At 42.5% G+C, this 20,521-nt stretch overlaps 1 protein-coding gene across 3 annotated transcripts in view; it reads right to left on the bottom strand.

Annotated features, from left to right (window-relative positions):
• Positions 1-20,521, bottom strand: part of ARID1B (AT-rich interaction domain 1B) — a 399,113-nt gene that overhangs the window by 30,608 nt on the left and 347,984 nt on the right. For 2 of the 3 annotated variants that reach the window (XM_069489032.1, XM_069489034.1), the window contains 3 exons: positions 10,561-10,706; positions 3,631-3,740; positions 2,756-2,914 (listed from right to left, as the gene is read on the bottom strand). In XM_069489032.1, coding sequence (XP_069345133.1) covers positions 2,756-2,914; positions 3,631-3,740; positions 10,561-10,706 — 415 coding nt within the window. The remainder of the gene's footprint in view (positions 1-2,755; positions 2,915-3,630; positions 3,741-10,560; positions 10,707-20,521) is intronic. The other variant, XM_069489033.1, reaches the window with a different exon arrangement.

The raw sequence follows: 20,521 nt of genomic DNA, 5'->3' as shown, positions 1-20,521 counted from the left end.
CTAGCCAAAGGATTACCAGAGTCGGTACCTGGGTGTCTGAACAGAGCAACAAAAGGCTCCGTAAAAAAAGAGTATGCATGTTGTCACCATCATCACCGACCAGGCTCAACTCATCCTCCTTGTCACAGACACTGGCCTTGATGGGACCTTTGGATGAAGGTGTTTATTACACACTCCACCCCGACAATGGGCAAACAAATGAGCCCTTCAGAAAGATGGGTTATCTTTTCCAGGTCACGAAGACCACCTAGTACTGTACTTCAGCGTTGTAGAAAGTGTATCCTACTGCTCGGAAACTTTTATGGAGGCAAGAAAAAGGAATGGAAACTGCTGAAAAATTACAGCAAGACATTATTATGGTGCCACAAATGTTTTCCTTGCATATACTTTAATTAAGCCTATAAGTACATTTTCCTCAAGTATTTTAGGCAGATTTACATTTCAGCAAGTCTTTACCATATGCCTGGTAATATGTGTATGTGCATGTGTATGGACAAATGTTTATTTTTATTTCAGAATGTTTCGTAACAAAACAGTGTTGGTCCATAGCATACTGTCAAAGCATGGAGCATCTTTATCATTTTGTCTGTTTTGGACCTGCTGTTAGACAGGCTTTATTAGGGACACTATTAAGAGCAATGTTAAGTACAGATTGAAGTGGTATCTCAGAGCAGTCAAATATCCCTGAATTGTGTATATTTTACAGTGATTTGATAGCAGAGATAATATAAGGTTCTTCATCATACTCTTCTTTGGTCCCCTTCTTGAATTAGCATCTCATTCAAAAAAGTGGCTGTTTGCTCCATACAGAGCGAAAGTCTAACACTTCTACTACTGCAGACCACAGCTTCTCCCGTCCCCATCTACCGCTGAGGCCAGAAGCTTGCCTGTACGTTCTTAAAACAATTCACGGTATAGGAAGAGATAATGTATGTGGAAATATTTAGAAAAAAAGGGAAAATTAATATGTAATTTCAAGTGTAACTGTATTATAATCAGAAAATAAAGTTTACAATTCAGTTTGCTTTCTTCTTGCATTTAAGTAGAAAGTAGGATTTTGGTAAGAGTTTATTTCCTGTGGGACTCAACGGATGGAGGTAATCTGACTAGTAAATTAAAATATAGTAACTATCTCAATCTTTTTTAATTCAGAGATTAGCAAGATGAGAGTTTTTAAACATATAATATGGTCTATTAGTAGTCTTTGTTTTTAATAAATTATTCTTATTATCTTAAGTTTTAAAGACTATTATTTTCAACCTCTGAACTTCTCCCTCTGAGCCAACACACAAATGCTTTTCAAAAGTTATGTGAATTCTACCTGTTTAAACTTGAGAGCATTACTGGTTCAAAAATGCTTTTCCTATTAAAGAAAAAGGAAGAAAATAAAACAAAAAACCAGGGTTGACTATGGGGAAAAACACACATTGTTGGCTGCCTTCTGAGACTCAAAGCAGATAACACAAAGACATCAAAATCTGGGAGTGGCATCTCCTTCCTGCTAGTTGTGCTGCACCCATCCTAGAAGCATTTTATGTTTTATCTCGGGTGCTGTAAAATTGAAACGTATCTACAGACAAGGTAAGAGCAAATATTGCCCTTTCTTCTTCTGAAAAGGAAAATGCTGGTTATCCTAAAGCTCCATGTGAATTTTACAAACATTTACTAGAACAACCAACTCTTCAAACCTTCAAGCTCTATCTGTTTAAACCAGTGAATGGATAATTAATAGCAGCCTCCTTTTGGGGTTTTGACTAGATTGCCAGATTCCGCACAGCTAGAGTCGTCTTCCCTCCAACTTGCTTTTCCTGAGCTGTGCTGCTCAATACATCGTCTTACAAAAATTAGAGTGTTAATTAAGCCTTCTTGGCAAGTAATTGCATGTTAAGGTTTTTTTTTTTAAAGATCTTTTGATTCCCTATATGAATGTAAAATAAAGGTTACTACAGCACCATTACTCTTTTTTTTAATAGCACAGAATTAATTTCTTTAGTAGGAAAATAAAGGCCCAACTCTGTGGTCAGAAGAACACTGAGGCTAAAAAATTTCCCTAACAGGTACATTATCATTTTTGTTATTTATATATCATATGGAAAGCAACACAATTTCAAGATTACCAGTAGTCTTGTGCAGAATACAATTTTTCTATCTCAACTGATTCTAATGTAGATAAATATTAATCTAAAAATTCTCACGCACTAACAGGTCTACAATTTTTTGTTAATTTCAGACAAATGTGTTGAAAACAAAGCAGGGCTGATGTTATGCTAAACATATCCAGATTGTAATAGTTATTTACTTATTTCAGGTAAGCAGTTTTGGAATATTTCAGACAGAACAACCCATGAAAAACTGAGGTCAAGGCCAAACCCGACATTTGGTCTGTGGCTGCTATTAGTTCCCATGTAAATAGAGAATTAACTCATTTAAAAAGTCTTCTATAAGTGCACAATGGATTAGACATTTAAACAAAGTCACTGTGTGAAGGAGTTTGGACCCAGTAACACAATCACATGCTTTGTACAGAGGTGCTTCTCTATAACAGATGGTTCATTACCAGAAATCAACTTCTATGATGCACGCAAACTTTACTCATTTTGTTACTGATATAATTACTTATAAAGAAAACCCTTCCATGGATAAATGAAGAAAAAGTCTTATAAAGCAAATAAACAAGCAAGCATTAAAGTAGAATTAATTAATTATCAAAAAACCCCAAAAAAACAAAAAAACAAAAAAAACCAGAGCCACTTACAGGGCTTGATGGAGTCTTTGGCCAGCCTGGGCTGCTAATGCTATCACTTTCATCTCCATGAAATGAGGAGATGCTAGCAGAGCTGGGGGACATTGGGGAAGGGACTGGCAGGTTGCCTGGGGTTGGGGGCTGAGAAATACCCTGAGAGCTGTAGCTATCCTGTGGTAGAGGAATAAAAAAAAAAAAAAAAATGACAAAGGTAGGGCAAACTTTATTTAAAATAACAAAAAGTACATCCAGTTTAACAGACTCATTTTTTATATATTAAATATAAAGACACGTACAAACAAACACACAAAAACACACATATATAAAAGTATTAAAACAACATTCTTAATTAGTATACTTTGGTGAGTTGCTGGATGCTAGAAAAGGCCACTAAGCCCCATGCTTACTTCAAGCTTACATGGAATGCTAAGCATGGGTTACCCCTTATGAAGGAAAGAAAGGAAAAAAAAGCTGTTCACCTTATTTATCAAATAAGGCAGGAAAGCAAAATATTAAGTATGCTGTTGTTGCTGAGGCGGCCAAAACAGGAAGCTATAAACTGAAGGCAGAGAAAATGGCTGCAAGTACCGAACCCAGGCAAGACCCTTCCTTCTCCCCACCCCGCAGCATTTTCCTTAGGTGGGTCTTTCCCCTCCCCTCCTCCCCCCAGCATGAGTTAATGCCGTAAGAACTAGTAACTTTCAGACCCACACCACGAAGGGGCTGGAGGAAGAAAAGACTACAAACATGTTGCACAAGATGAAGGCATGCAGAAGAGAAGAGACCAAATGAAAAAAAAAAAGTGTTGGCCAACACCAGAGAGAGAGGACGACAGGGCAGCTCTTTGCCAGGCAGACCCCACGCTGCGTGCAGAGGCGGAGAAGTACCTTTGACTTGCTCTCAGGCTGCGGAGTGCCTTCCTCTTTGCCATCGGCTTTGAGAGGCAGGGCCAGTTTGGATTCACCAGGAGACATCATATCTGCAAGACCCATAGATGCTAATCGAAAACAGGAGAAAGAGTTTAGGATTATACATGTGATTTGTGAGAATGTGCTCCTGCCAACACAAGTTACTGAGTGAAGCATGAAGCACTGAATTACCCTTGAAGAAAGAAAAGAAGAAAGAAATTGTAACTTGGAGCATACTAATTTCTGAAATCTAAACAGCACCAAATTCTGGCAATCCTTTTTTATCTAAAAAAAAAAAATAGTAACAATGATAAAAGGCAATCATTCTGTACCCTCGAGATAAAAACCATTATTTTTTCAAAATTATTATAGCTTTAAAAGAATAGGCAACAAGTGGAAATAAGCCAAGTGTTTAAATTGGTCATCAAATGTTGGAAGCAAATGCTGGGTGTGTCTATTTTTTACCTAGGTAATAGAGGATTTGGTGCCTTCTTAATTTCATAGATTTAAATAATCTATAGTTTGTAAAACCATTTGACATTTCATATTGTTTCATTTGAAAATCTTATCTAGTGCATGTGGTCTAGTCTACAGGAAGGGGGAAGACAATCTTAGCAGATGACTTCAAAAACAATAATCAAAAATACAATCATGAAGGGAAAGATTTCTAATTATTTTGCAATGGGGCTGGCTCAGAGCCTGCGGTGGTCCAACCCTGGGCAGCAGGTCAAGCCCAGCGCAGAGGCCCATGTGGCTCCAGAGTCCACTCCAGGCTTGCCCTCTCCAGGCTCAGAAATTCAATGAACCCCACCCAGGCTTTACAATGAAAGGCTCACTGGGGAACACGTGATTTATACACATTTATTGCAGATGCTAATAGACATTTTCAGGTTAAAAATATGGGTTTAGATTTCTTTTTAAAGGAAGAACAGGGCTACAGTAGGGAATCAGTGTAGCTATCCAGGGAATAGCAGCTGAATTTCTACAGAACCCCACTGTGAAAACCATCTGCACAACACTGGGCTGTAGGGGCTGAGTGAGACACCAAACAGATGTGTGAAGAGTCAGACTGAGGAAGAGGCAAGGAGAAAAGGGAGAGAGGAGAGAGCCACAAGCCTTATAATGAGTGAAAACCAGAAAACATTCCGAATTCAAAATAAACCTGAGGTTCTATGAACAGGATCCATTTTACATTTTGCAAATGAAAGTGCTGGCTCAACCGAGGCAGGACACATGCAGCATAATGTGCCAAAAGAAAAAAAAAAAAAAGCTTTAAAAAAGGCTCCACAGATTGCCCACTACAAAATGATTATTGCACATATTCATGTATTACTATGTTTTAGAAAATAATTAGTTTTAATTACAGCAGTGAGAGTGAGCAGGCCCTGGTGAATTAGCTGGCAAGCTTTGTGGTGCTAATTTGCTAATATCTTTAGCATCACTGCAGGTTGAGACCATAGGTCCTGCCAAAAAAGCCTACCCTGCCACGTGCCCATGAGTTTACATCAGCACACTCAACAATGCACTTTGAAATCCTGTATTTCCATGGGCACATTGGCTTGTTTTTCAAAGCCCATTTGCAGCCCAGTCAGTCCTTAAAGTCATCACAACAAACACAAATCATAATTGGGATGTTTTTCTTTTTTTCAAATTACTTTCAATACTTAGACTTTAAGAACTGGAACAAAAAGCTTTTTCAAGTGATGCAGCTGCAGAGAAAAATCTATTGGGATCAGCTAAAAATGCTGTTATTTTTGTGAATGTGTGAAACCTCAAAAAAGCAGCTGAGAGATATTACACCAAGAAGACCGCCTTGTTCAAAGCAGCAGAGTGGACTGCTTTCGTGCAGTTTTATCTCTGGGGTCTAACAAGATATGAATTAGTAAACCTGTACATTGAAAACACCCTTTTTAGAAGATTAGGCTAGGAAAGCAGGATGGTGTGAAGAGTGGGGCTTAGCTATGAAAGCCCACACGTCCTTGCTAGCTGATTCACAGAGCGGTTCAAAGGCACGACAGCCAAAACAACTGCCCAGGGAGCGGAAGTCATGGGCACACGGCTCTTGTTAAGTCCTGCTTCTCCAACAGTTATGACTTAGTTTTGTCAGTACTCATCAGTTCTGTCTGAATATTATTATGAAAAAAGGAATAGTAATATTCTACTTTATGTATTAAATGTGTTAATGTTCACAAAAGCAACTTTTAAGCATAAAGAACTAGGCCAGTATGTGTTATGATAATTAGTGACAATTTATACTGATTTAAAAATCAGACATACATGAATATAGGCATATATGTTGGTTTGAAACTCCCCAAATTTCTTTGTTCTTTATTACATATCATAAAATGAGAACTTTGGGTATGCAAGTAGAAAAATTGTCAGAAGTGGTACTGCTCTATTATTTTGAGAGATAAATAAGGATAGAATTTAGAGTCATAGTTTTACTTAGCACTTCTGCCTTACAATGCAAATTTTATTTTACTAAATGGATCATAAGGTCTTTCCTTACTGTGGCTCTTACTATTCTTTTTGTTGAAAAGCTTATTTTTGACTTCTTACCAGCATTCTCAATGAATCACTGCAAAGAGCCATACGCCTCCCAGGGCCATGCAGCTCCAGGGGCACTATTTTTTTCTCCTTTCCCAGAAGAGAAGGACCACGATTACAAGGATGTGTTAAATCAAGGCACTGTGCTTTCTCCTGTTGACATGAGCAATCCAGAAGGGAAGGTTCAGACATAAAAAGGGGCAGTAAGCAGCTGTGGCTGCGGAAGGTGCTGCGTGGTTCTGTAAATACCTTCCAAGCGCTCGCCTCTGGCTTTACCACTGAAATTTAAGAACTACAATGATTTCTTAAAGCAAGTGTGGGTCAAGGTCCTAAGGCAGCTATTCCACACTGGGTTTAATGTATTCAAAAGGAACATAAAGAACAGATGATATGAGTAAAACTGAACTTGAACATTCATTCCTACTTTCTTCCAGCTTCCTTTACCTAGTCTCCTTATAAGGCTGCAAAATCATTCCCAGAAGATGGGAAAATAGGATCAGAAACACAAAAACAGTTCTTTTCTTGGTAATACACCATACTCTGCAAGATATTTTATTCCTTGTTTTTGAAAACATAAAGGGTCTCTCTGTGTGTATACATCCGTAGATGTTCATGACTATTTTTATACGTGGCAAAATATAAAGTGCACTGTGAATATAACACATACAAAACATCTGACAAAGGCTCAGGAGAAACATTTCTTTCTCATTGGATCAGCAAGGCCCCAAGACAACCCTCCAACACACCCCTACATGAGGGACCTGTAAGGGGGTGGGCCCATGAGAGCTTTGGGGGTTCTGAGCACCCCATAATTGCCATCAGTGCCCCCTCCCCATGGCAGTCCCCACCCCCATACTGGCCAAGCATGGCAGCTCCAGGAAAGTGCAACCCCAGCCTCCTACCAATCTGGAACCTCCAGTACCCTTTGACATAATCTCAGTATAAATTTTTCCCCAGTTTAAGAGATTTGGTTTTTATAATTTATCAAATCCTTTGTATTTGTGGGGAGGGCAGCAACTCACCTAAAATCATTATCGTAAAGCAAGCAAGTATGCAAGTAAAAACACTGACAACCTTTATAAACTACTTAGACAACCAACCACGAGCAAGGATGCTGAAGACCCAAATCCTTCTTTGTGAAAGACCCTAAAGTCCTAAGACAGAAAACAGCTCTCCAGCTGGTAGATTTATACTCTAGGAATAGTTTTGTAAAATTTTTTTTTAATTTCAAAACAGCAAATTATCTGGTAAACAGCTAATGCTATACAACGCTGACAGCAGTTCTGCCAGGAGACTGTTGAACAAAACACCTCTAAACTGGTTCCCAAAGTTGAGCACACACACATGGAAGTTACCTGAGGAGTTTGCTAAGAATATAGATTCCTGGACCCATCCTCAGGAAGCCTGATGGGAGCCCAGGAGTCTGCAGTTTTAACAAGCATTCCAGGAGAGCCTGAAGTAGGTGGTTCTTATCTCTTGTGGTGGTGTGATTGACTTTTTCCCTTGTTAAAGGGCTCCTGAGCTAGTATACCTGCACAGGTGCTACATCAACAGGACATTCTGCATAGGAAATTGAGCACTGCGAGGTTAGCAGAGAGACTCACTACTGGCTGTTAAACAGGGAGTAAGAGAGGAAGCCGGCCACAGTGGCATATGGCTGCTTCTGTGCTATTTATAGGCTATAGTGGTGGAAATGCCCTACATTTGGTACAGTGACTTCTGGTGAGTCCAACTTAGAACCACAGATGGCAGATATATTTTTTGGAATTTAGATGTCCACTTTAAGATGTTGGGTTATATACAGACAAGTATATGGCTAATGAATATTCTAAAACTCAACACAAGTAAGTAAAAATCCAACTAACAACACATGTATTGTATAAGGGTGTATTTAACAAGGGTACACGTGACTTATAACTTTGCCCACAGAAATACATAATTCTAACCTTTTAATCTAAATAGTTAAAATCAAAAAGCTCTTTCAGAGGGAAAAATTCCCACTGCTTACCATCCTGCTTCCCGTGGCATTTTAAGTGAAGAAATAGATGTCACATTTATACTCACACTGACTCCATTTAAATAATTACTTGCTCACTGAAGCCTGTAACAATTTGTCACTACACAGGAGGATTTTTTTGGCCTGTACACTGTCTACAACACAATTGTTTGAACTCAGTGAAGAGAATGCTGGAATGCCAGTTGCACTGGCTGCTAACTGAGGTTCAGAAAATTCCACTGCCAGCCCTGGCCAACATTTGTGTTATCTTCACTTTCTCCAAAAGTACATTTTGATGGTGAAATGCTTTGCTGTTAACACTGACAATTTATCTCCATGGGCCCAGACCAAAGAGGACTGAAGTGAGGCTGATCTAGGCCATTTCTGGCCCATCTCTAGCAAAGCTGAGTGTGTACCTTCAGACCAAAACTCTCCCCAGGAGCTACGCTGTGCCATTCTGTGTCACTCCTGTGTCCCTCTGAGGGCATAACACAGTTACAGCAGATTCACGTGTACCTATCAACAGGTGCACAGTCAGTGCTAAATGGTCACCGTCCTCCGATGTGCTGGATGATCACTTTCCATCGGGGAGCATGTGACTTAATAAAGCTGGAATAAAATCATATAGATGTGTGGAAGAAATCTTGACAAATGTTTAAATTATTAAAAATTTAATGTTTCAAAATGCACAATGCAATAAAAAAATACTACTACCCCTCACAGAAGACTGTGAGGATAAATGGCCTTTCACTGAACAGATTTCCTCTGTATGGAATAACGAATAGCTAAATTATCTGAATAATAATAATAAAAAGAAACCCTCTCTGTGAATCTTCATTAAACTGGTTATTCCTTAGGAATGCATAAATCATCTTAGGCAGGGCACTGTGCCATCTGCTTGCTGTTGGTTATTTTTGTGGCTCTGGGGTCTGAAGAAGAAGGGAAAAATGAGCACTGCTAATGGTAGGTGAAAATTTATTGCAGTTTCAATGCTCTGAAGTCGTTTCACTTCAGCAAGCCAGACAGAACACGCAGAGCCCTAGCCCCAGCGCTCTAGCACCTGGGCCGGCGCCGGCAAGTGAGGGCGGAGGCTTCCGGCTAAAGCACTGCTCAGGGTTTTCACTTTCCTCAAAACGCAAGAACATCCACCTCTCTGGGATGAAGAACTGTCTGCTTAACATCAGGAAGGGAAACTTCATTTATTTAAAACTCTTCATGTTTGCCAACAGTTTCTATGTGTTCCTCTTTGACAACCCTTTTAAGAGATTAATCGGGGAATGCCACTGTTCAACTAGACCCCAGAAATCAGCGACTTAGATGCTCAGCCAGGAGGCAAGCCCGCCCCTCAAGGCCTGTGCTGCCCGACAGAAAGACGCTGACCTCTGCGGGGCCTTGGGAAGGCAGAGGAATGAGAAAAGGTAGGAGGGAGAACCAGGGCTCTGACACGGGATGGGATCTTCCTGACCCGTCATAAGGTCCTGGAAGGTGCCGGGCCGGGAAGCAGAGCTCTGTACGCGCTTCAGGAGAGCGTCCTGCCAACAGGGCTCCTACCACTCTCATGTGTGATGTCAGTGGAAACGCACAGCAAGCTCTGATTTAAACAGCAGCGCTCACTGTCTTTAGGTAGCTAGAGAACTCGAGGAGGGGGAGTTCAAGGGTCCCAAAGAATCTAAGAACATGGGAGGTCTGCAGAGTTTTAGACCCACTACTAATCGACTGCACTAATCAGACATGATTTTGTAAGAATGCAACAGCTGAAATTATAAAGTGGACCAGAAGAACTAAACATAATGAAGCATTTAAAACAAACTTCCCAGTAGAGATAATCTGCAAATAGTACTAATGAAGCAACTACTCCCAGTACACATTTAAAGGTGTTTCTTTAAGTAAAAAAAAAAAAAAAAAAAAAAGCACTTTCAACCCTCCTTGATCTGCTCTTCTACCATTTCCTCTGAAATGCGCATTCTAAATGTTTATCTCCACCACTACCAAATGGAGAGTTTTTGTTCTGGGATCTTCCAATACTCCTAGTAATTCCCAAAGATAAAGGGAACTTAGTGTGTATATTTAACAATCAATCTCCAATGATACTTGAAATATGTCCAGATACCATACAAACACAGAATGAATAAAAATAATTTACATAAAATATAATGTAATTCTCAAATATTAAGTAGATTGAGCAAGTTTCGAAGAAGCAGGAAAGTGGTATTATTCCCATTTTTGCCAATGGATCTGGCTTCTTGAGTTGTCTGGGCACATTCACTGGTGGAAGCCTGAGAGGAGGAGAGGGAGGGGAAGGGCGTGGAGGAGGGGGGAGAAGCAGGGAGAGCAGGCCCTCGGGAGCCCAGCACTACCCAGGTTACCTGCCGAGCTGTTCACCATGGTGGGCGTCATGCTGTATGGCGGCGCCTGTGTGTTCATCAGGCCAGAGCTGTTGTTCATGGGCTGGCTGTAGGGAGAGCTGGAAGCCATAAGTCCACTCTGGTTCATGCCAGGGAAACTGCCTTGCCTATACGAAGAGAAAGCACAGGCACACACACACTGACCACGCACATCAGCGGCAGTTTGCCCTGGCAGTCATTTCTACAATGCACTTATGTAAGGGGCGGGGCTATCGTTATACATGTTTGCTTAGAATAGATTATTTCCTGGAGAGAGAGGCTGAACTCCATTGCTATATGATATCGAATACACTATTTAAAAATTTCAAATACTTTCAGTTCCACAGATAAATTAACCATTTTTAATCATGTCAAGTGTTCCAAGTTATTATTTACATAGAGGAATATAAGCAAGAAAGGGGCAGCTTGAAATAAGAACAGGAATTACAAAAGCAAGCAAAATTAACTTCTAACATTTACTAAGATCTATTAACACTACTTAAAATCCTCACATCAAAAACCAGAAGTCAAAAAATAAAAAACAAATGGGCAGTGCAGGAATGTTTTTTACAATAATTTCTTTGGCCTCAATTTTCTGATATAATGAATATGGGAGAAAGCATTTCCAACTCTCCTCAACACTATTATTTAACTTTTGTAATTAGGTTCCATTAAAAACCTGGCAATTTTTATATTAAAATTACATAGTGGACATCAGACTTCCACTTCTCATGGACAGGGCTTTTGTGTCACAGGAGAGGGCGGGGTGCTGAGATCAGCTATAAATGTCCCTAACATACTGAGTCGTCCCTCGCCCGCAGTGAGGCGCACTTGGACTTCCTTGTTCGGTGACTTAGTCTCAGTTTTATCCTTTGCTCTGTGAGAGACAATCTCTTCCCCCTGGCAAAGAGGACAAGGGTATTCTTTGGTTTCAAGGGGACAACTTCACGCAATGTCACCCTCTGACCGCTGGTGAGCAGACTGGGCAGCGGCAGACAGTTAAACTGCACAGTGGCTTCATTCTCCAGAGGAGCATTATGAGGCAGAGATGGTGCCAATGTGGCAAAAACTTTAAGATTCCACCCTAGTTGTCAAGCTTTTCTTATGTAAATAGCATACCTTTAAAACACTTCCCAAAGTTTTGACTAGCACTGCGTAATCTCAGTATTACAGCTAATAAGAGAGGTGAAAATCCAGACACTTCGCTTATCTGTCAAACTAAGTATGATTACAACTTCATCCATCACCACTAAACTATCACTTGGTATAATAGTCAACATTTTAAAAAGAGATTTTTTAAAAGATTAACGAAAATCATTTTTAAAAACCAATATGCTAAATCAGAGTTATGGCCCACGCCCGTAGTCCCAGCTGCTCAGGAGGCTGGGGTGGGAGGATCACTTCAGCCCAGAATTCGAGTCTGGCCTGGGCAACATGGTGAGACCACAACTCTTAAAAAAACAAAAAAACCCAATATGTTGTTTCTTTCGTGTACCTATTTTCAGTGGATTCAACTTTCTGGTCTGTAGAAAAAGTTCAAACACGGACCATTTGAAAAATCAAAGCATCAAAGGTTTAAAAGTGTTTAAAAAAAAATATTAGATAAACCATTCAGGGAAATTCTGTACAAACTAACACTCAATGATGGCTTGGAAAGAACATTCTTAAAATGCTGAAAGACTGTTAAGTGTGAGTATGGCTCTGGGAGAAGGATATGTTACTTGAGCCTTCAATTGTCTGCTCACTGAGGGTGCAGGCTGAATAACCACAGACGGCTAAATCAGAATTATAATTCCCACTGCACTTCATTAAAAATAGATCTGAGATCATTCAATGGCTTCTGATTAACCTCTAGGTCATCAAATACTTATACATACATTGTACAGTAGCTATAAACACATTCCTATATGGTTCGGATCTTATCATTCTGTAGGCTGCTGGCATTAACTCAAGTACCTTTTAGCATTCCTGTAACTTTCAAATGTGGCACTGTTGGGACTCCTCTTTCAATTTCTAAGCAGATAAATCACTGAAAGGCACCTCAGCTTACAAACAGGAATATGTTTTCTGGAATACTACTTCCAAGCGAGTGACTGCTTCCAACTCATAGCCAACTTTGACCTATTCTCCAAGGTCCCTTTTAGTGCCCCCCGGCCCCCAGGCTATCCCTATTGCTCTACCTGGAAATAAGCCCTGACTTCTCCACTGAAGCCTTTCATAGCACTCAGCTCTTCCTTTTGTATGTAACTTACACCTGCCTTGGCTCTCCTAGGTGTGTAAGCCTCCTGAGAGGAGGATCTGGGCCTCAGTAATCCTTGCATGTGAGAGTTACTACAATAACCTGTTAAACGAATGAACTGAGAGAATGTTTTCATCATTGTAAAAAGTCATGGTCACTTTTTTAAGCTTCCACTAAATTCAGTTTAACATGTAGTGTAACCAACATGTAGAAGACTCATGGTTCCTTGAGACACTTGTTTATACTAAGGCAAAGAAGAGAATCAGAGTATAAAATCCACCAGGCAGATGATTAAATGAAGTGACCGTCTTACTCCAGTCTACAATTTCTCCCCTGAGTCAGCACTGTCCATCTTAATCACTGTAAGATGATGAAGGTATATATTACAGGTTTTTAAAAAATACCCTTAAAATAATAAAAAAAAAAAAAATCAAAGATTTCAAGGTCCATGTGTTGGATGGATGTCAGCTGCTGGTTACAGTTAAACCATGCCTGTAGTTTTAAAAGTCCAGTTAAAAAGCCAGGTTCTTGTCACTAGCTATACTTTCCACTGCCTGGGAACAAATCACTTGGGCCCAGATATGAGCCTCAGTTTTTGTACCTGCTATTGTTGTTTTTAGAGACAGGGTCTTGCTCTGTCACCCACACTGGAGTGCAGTGGCGTGATCACAGCTCACTGTAACCTCGAACTCCTGGGCTCACGTGATCCTCCTGCCTCAGCCTCTGGAGTAGCTGAGATTATAGGCATGTGCCACCATGCTCAACTAATTTTTCTTATTTTTCACAGAGACAGGATCTTGATATGTTGCCCGAGCTGGTCTCGAACTCTTGGCTGCAAGCATTTCTCCTGCTTTGGCCCTCCCAAAGTGCTGGGATTACAGGTGTGAGCCATTGCACTTAGCTCTGGGCCTCAGTTTTTACATCTGAACATTGAGGGGCTGACAATGACAATAACATTAATAATTTATTAAGTACTTTCAATATGTTTGGCATGATTTCTAGGTATTTTACACATTTAATTTTTTAAATTTCTGGAGGAAGGTAGGTGAAATTATGCTTATGTACAAATGAAGAAGGGTCAGCAAGGTTAAGTAACTTGCCTAAAGTCACACAGCTAGTAAGTGGCAGAAACAGAATTCCTAAAATCTGCTGTTAGTCCAATATATTGTACTTCTTTCTCTACAGGCCCTCTAACACTTGATGAGACAAAGTACAGTGGCATACAGCAGCCTACTGAGATACCTTTCTGTGTGTCTAGTGTGTGAGTCTTTAGTCGCAGGAAGCTGGCAAACCAGAACGCTGGGCTGCTTTTCTCAGTACTGCTCTGGGCTTCCTGGAGTACAGACTTCAGGGAGGTGGATGCAGTGAGAACTAAAGCGATCTGCAGTGGTGGTGACGTGAATAAAACAGCTCCCCGGACACCTGCGTCTCGGAAGGAGTTTATCCCGTGTGCTGCAGGCCCCTGGGGCGCCCAAGTGAGGAGGCAGCAGGAAGGGAAACGAGTCTTCCTAGGGACTTGGGGCACGTGTGGCCGGAGCACAGCAGTAGCCGCCTGGCTGGACGGGGGCCAGTCTCTCAGCACCGCAGAAGAATCCTGTTCATTAATGCTTTGGAAACTGCTGCCAAGCGAAATGGGTATAACACTAAAGTAAAGCTTGCAGTGCGCTCTGTTGAATTTTAGAAATGGAGACAATTTGTTTCGTGGAAGGAAACACAAGATGGCCACCCCCCGGCCTAACCCAAGCACTCCGCGGCTTAGCGTGGCGTTGCTGATACCAGAGGATTTCTGGGGCTCACACAAAACGCTTCTTATTGGGTTGGGCTGAGTACAATTCCGAGGACCTCGGCGACCTCAGCAGTGAGGCTGAGGGCCGCGCTGGCTCAGCGGCCGCTGGCCCCGCTCCCGAGGCAGCTCTCCCTGCCTCGCCGGCCCTCCTGACCCGGCTGGAGCCCTCCACACGGGACTGGGAGGGCGAAGAGGCAGAGCATCACTCTTTTTCCAAAAGGAAGCAAGAGCAACAAAACAAAAACAGGCAAAAATGCAAACTGAAGTGAGGGGAACGTTTTCAGTGCAAAACCCTACCAAAACATAAGCTGTACCTGGAAAAACAAAGCGTCCTACCTGGACCCCTGGGCTCACGTTTCTAGTGCGGCCACGGGCTTAGTTTTCCTTACACATTACTGGTGTCCTGTTCCTACGGAGTTGGAATCCACAGCTGTGGCAATGAACACCCAGTACATCCCAGGGGGTAATTTGATAGACATCTAAAACAATTTGGTGCTGCTGCCATGCTGCCGCACCCTGGGGGTGACCCCCCTGTGCTGACCGGCTGCCCACGCCTGCCTGGGCCAGGCCGAGCACTGGGGCACTACTGTCCCCTTCTAAATGGCAAAGTGCGGTGGGGGGTTGTTACTTAAACACGCCGACCTGCAGAATAACCAGAAGGACTTTATTTAAATCGGCCTTCGGTTGGGACTATAGGAGTATATAAGATCTGTCAGTCTATGACAAAAACCAGGCTGTTACAAGGAGAATGATTCAGAAGTGGGGCCTGCTAACGCGCTTCCCTAAAGCCCTCCTCATTCCTGCTTTTCGCTCTACACAAACACTCCAATAGTTTTTTATATATTTTCCTTTTATTCACTTTGGAGATCTCTCAAATGTTACACATTCATCTGCCTACAAAGGGGTGGCTTTGGGGGAAAAAAGCTCAAAGCAAATACCAATTTTCAAATGACCATTTCCAGTGGCTCAGTGTGAAGACAGAAAGAGTAATATAGCTTCCCACTACAGTCTGAGTTCAGCAGTCAAAAATATTAGTATGAAATCCCAATAAAACCCACACATATCTAAATATCTGTTTTTTAAGTCAACTACAATAAAATTTAAAATCAAACAAACTCTACCTATGATTTTGATGCTTTTAAAAAGCGTACTTAGGCCTTAGCATTTTAGCAATCAATACTACTTTTTCTCAACAATGACAGGGAAGTATGAGATTACATTTAAAAAATGAACGGATTTCTCATATAGCTCCTTGGGGAAGGGTAGGGACAGAAAGAAGAAACAGAGACCATGTGAGTGAAGCCACTTAATAAAGTCGCAGTGGTGGACACAGGGAGGGAGGCCGCACTCCAGGGAGCTCTAGCATATCCACGGCCAATGCCACTCTTGGGCTACATGCAGAACGAACACCAAGCATTGCACGCCTTCCTGGGAAATTCCGCATGACTGCCACATAAACACCACTTCCTCTGCATGGACTGTCACTGATTACGAAGCCAAAAAAGATTGCTTACTGACAAAATAAACTGGGCTCACAGTGAAATTTGGGCTGCTTATCACCTAGACCTAATAGTTATCAGAACCAGGATTTGAAACCTTGAAAAGCCCCAATTCCAGCAGAGTTTATTTCTCAATGTGTTATTTTATTTCCTTGGAAAGCTCCAACTGTATATGTAACATTACACAGGATGCCCTATTTAAAACGTTTTATAAACACGAACTCTTTTCACACACGTGTCTAGCAACACTGGTGAAACAGATTTTCAACTGGAATTAAATGGTATCTCTTCCAAAGCAGTACTAAGAAGGAGAAATTTGGTCAAGATTATTTTCTTGACCAAATTCAAATCTAATATTTGAAGAGAGAAAAACACTATATGTGCCCCTCAAACACCACAATCAAAATAGGAAATAAAGCTGCCAAGCCCTGATCAGTTTTTGGTGTGGCTAATCCATTGGTATGCCTGTAACAACTGCAACAGTGATTCTGGTAGCAAAGTAGTATAATTTCAACAAGCCAGGGGCTCTGGGTAGGCATCAATCCTGTGAAGGTAAAGTGGTATTTGTCTCATTAAATAAGAGACAAAGAACAAAAAGAAGTGCCACAGATTTAAAGACTGTAGATTCCTGTAAAAATACATAACCATATGCTATTCAAAACAAAGAACAAAAAAACTTTCACCCCTTCTGCTCAGGGAGACAGTCTAGAAACAACTATAACTTTAGTTGTAATTTCTGTAATCAGAAATACCTTCTACTTGGTAGTTCTAATCATTTGTCCAAGATGGGTATCCTATGACAGGTGTGCGAGGAAAGTAGGAAAGGACACAACAAAAGGCCAAACAAAACCAAAACTAAAATCAAATAACTGGCCTGCGTGGTGGCTCACGCCTGTAATCCTAGCACCCTGGGAAGCTGAGGCAGGAGGATCACTCTAGAGGTCAGGAGTTCAAGACTAGCCTGAGAAGAGCAAGACCCTGTCTCTACTAAAATTAGAAAAAAATTAACCAGGCGTGGTGGTGCACATTGGCAGTCCCAGCTACTTGGGAGGATGAGGAAGAAGGATTGCTTGAGCCCAGGAGTTTCAGGTTACAGTGAGCTGTGATGACATTCCTCCCTTCCCTCACATCTGAGGGATCACATGGGAATTCACCAGGTAAGGAGGAAGGAGAAAGCACAAATGCAGGGATCCCGGGGCACACACGGCCTCTCTTCAGTAAAAGCAGGACCAGCCGGTAAGCCCTAGGTGGGGGCAAATCACACAAAGCCTAGTCTTTATCCCAGAGAAACGCGGGTGACTGGGGGTTTTCAGGCAGGAGGAATGGCATTAAAAGATGAGTATTTTAAAGAGATTGGCCCCTGATGGAGGTAGGGAGAACATACTGGGTTCAGGAAGAACGAAGGTAGGGCCCACTGTTACAAAGCTACTGTAAGAGCCCAAGCAGGAGATGACGGTGCTTTGGAACAAGGGGGCAGAAAACGGTAAAAGGAGCTGAGCAGTACCTTGGAGGCAAAACTGACAGGAGTTGGTGATGAATTAGATACTGTGGGGAAAAGAAAAGTTGTGTCAAGACGTCTTCTAGGTGTTCGGTTTGTGTGAGAGGGTAACAGGGCAGTCACTAAAATAAACAACACCAGAGGAGACTGTGGGTTTGGCCTTGGGTGTGCGGAGTGTGACGGGCCTCCGAGCACCCACACGGCGGCGCCTGCAGCAGGCAGGTGGACCCCGCGTCTGCAGAGCGGAGGGCTTGGGCACTGCAGGTCATCTTTCCTCCCTGTGCGGGACGCCCTTTAGGAGACTGCTTGAGTCTTTTCTCCAAGATCTTCCCCTGCGGGAGAATGGGATCTCTTCTCACGGCAGCCTGTTCCCTACAGCAGCCTGTTCCCTCAGTGTGCACAATGCCAGCAGACAAGCCATAGCAACAAACAGTCACACTCCAGCTCTCCATCAGTAACTCCCCAAACCTTTTGGTAACTGGCATGTTTTAAGTTTCATTTTTTTCCCTTAAGAATGGGCTCTAGAAGAATATTATTTTTCAACGGCTTTATGAAAGTGACCCTTTAAATAACAGAGCAGCGGTAGCTTTGTCAGCCTCCTCTCAAGGATGAGCCTTGTGGCGGACGTGCCTTAACTCTTCAGAATAGAGCCTCTCCCTGCATGTCTCTGCGTGGGCTTTTATGATGTGGCACTGCCCACAGGGCCTGTCTCCAAACCGTTTCTCCTGGCTGCATCCACATTCCTCCAAAGAGCTGTACTTTTTACTCGTGCATCTTGGTGAAGCTCTTTCCACCAGACCGAGGAATACCACATATTCCATTCTGGATTCCTTAAAAGCCTGGAACATCAGAAACATTTTTCTTTTTGTTCATACTTCACACAGACTTCTCAGGGGGTTCCAGCCTGTTATCAGCTTTGCTCCTGGCACTCGCTGCCCAAACAGCACCTGTTGTGCAATTTCAAGACTCAGTTCTTCCTTTTCGCCTCAGTGCAGGTAACCAATTTTAGCTGTTCCTAGAGCAGCTGACTGATCATCACTTTCTCTCTAAAGCAACCGGGAGAACAAATAGAGCTCAAAGGCTCTGAGGTGAGAGACTTTCTTATCAGGGTGTGAAGAAAATGCAAAAATAGTGTCTGGCTGCCTGAATTTTGGTAATTGATAACTGAGGATGTTCTCTTCATCCTCCAAGTTGATTTTGGTTTGTGAAGCCCATTGTTCTGTTATTATGAACTGTTGACTGGCAATCATACAAAATGAACTAAAATACTGTGAAGATATTTAACCCAGAGTTTGATTTCAGCAGCTCCCTGCTGACTCCCAGCACACAGCTGCCCCTCAAATGCACTGCATGGACGAAAGCCACGGGGGGTGGCAGGGGGTCCCAAAGCCTGTCTTTTCCCTGCAGGAGGTAACCCCCAGAATTTGTGCATTCTGGGATCACACAGCATCCCATCGACCTCTGACAAGATGCAAATGGCACGGTTCCCTGGCCTGGCAAAAACTAGCTCCATATTGCATGAACGAAGGATGAGCTGCCATGGATGTCCCCTAGAGAAAAAGTGTCTCTTTCTATTGCGTTATAGTTAAGGATCTTTACTCAGAAAGTTTATCTTGAGATCACATCACATCTTTTATTCCAGGATATCCCCTTCCAGGGTGACAGGGTGTAAGGGAGAGTGAGTTCCCAGTCCCACAGTGGCTTAGCTGCCTAGGAGCCACAGGGCAGGGCGAGGCGAGCAGGTGTCTTAGAGGTCTGGCGCCACACAGCTCAGACACAGAGAGCACATCGGCTTGACAAGATACTCAGGCGCTAAGTAACAATCACTGACGAGCTAGTCTGACTGACGTTTTAGGAGTGAGATAGTGAAGCATGTATATAACTTATACGCACTCAGATATTTTTTGTACCTTAGTGGACCTGTTAGTCAGCTTTAAAAAAATTGGGGTCCTAAGTTCTCCATCTTGTATACTGTGACACAGCAATACTTTGCACTTGTACAGGGCTATAGTGTCGGAAAACAGAAATGTAATAATTTCTGATTTGGTTTTTTTGTGAGACAGGGTCGCCCAGGCTGGAGTGCAGTGGTGTGATCACGGCTCACTGCAGTCTTGAACTCCTGGGCTCAAGCGATCCTCTCACCTCTGCCTCCCAAGTACCCGGGGTTACAGGCTCAAGCCACCATGTCTGGCTCTAATTTCTCATTTTCAAAAAATCCTTCTAAAATTCTTATACATTTCCTGAGCTAAAGGTGGCCTAGGCCACAGTTAACCTAACTTGGTGAAGCAAAACACCGTCCAATTAGGGAAACAGTGTTTGCTGGCAGGGCTCGCAAGCTGAGTGCAGCTGCGGTTCTTTGTGTCCTCACCAGTGGCTCTGCCCTGAGGAGGAGGGCAGGATGCAGGCGGACTCCTACCCGCCAGGGGTTTTAACAAAAGGTAATCCAGTTTGAGTTAACTTTCAGAACAAGGGCCCAAACCTTATAGGTTTATGGCAGTGAGTTTTTTGTTTTTAAAATATCTATACAATGGCACAGTGGAGAAAAATGAGGACCAAGATGAAGAGGAATCTGAGGGGCTGCTTCCCACAGTTCTTGATGCTACTAAACTGAGACGCCCTGTGAGCAGCCACAAGAACACGCCCCTCACCGCGGGGCCCCACGTCTCCCACGGTACTTCGCACATCCGTGTTGCAATGCACCAGGACACAGAGTGCACCCGTGCTGGAATGCGCCAGGACACAGAGCACACCCTCCTCAACGCTTAGGAACTTCCCTGTCGCCTTCAGCCTCAACACTGCTGAGGTTATCAGACTTCAGGGCTGAGACAAATTTACCACCCCTGGTATACCCTGAAAGCCCTGCAGCCTGGCATGGGAGGCTACTGCCACCCCCATACATGTGGTCTCCACAGCCTGCCCCT

Source organism: Eulemur rufifrons, chromosome 15, assembly GCF_041146395.1.
Source record: "Eulemur rufifrons isolate Redbay chromosome 15, OSU_ERuf_1, whole genome shotgun sequence".
NCBI lineage: Eukaryota > Metazoa > Chordata > Mammalia > Primates > Lemuridae > Eulemur > Eulemur rufifrons.
The sequence above is the reverse complement of the archived record's forward strand: the minus strand, read 5'-3'. Positions and strand labels throughout refer to the sequence as shown.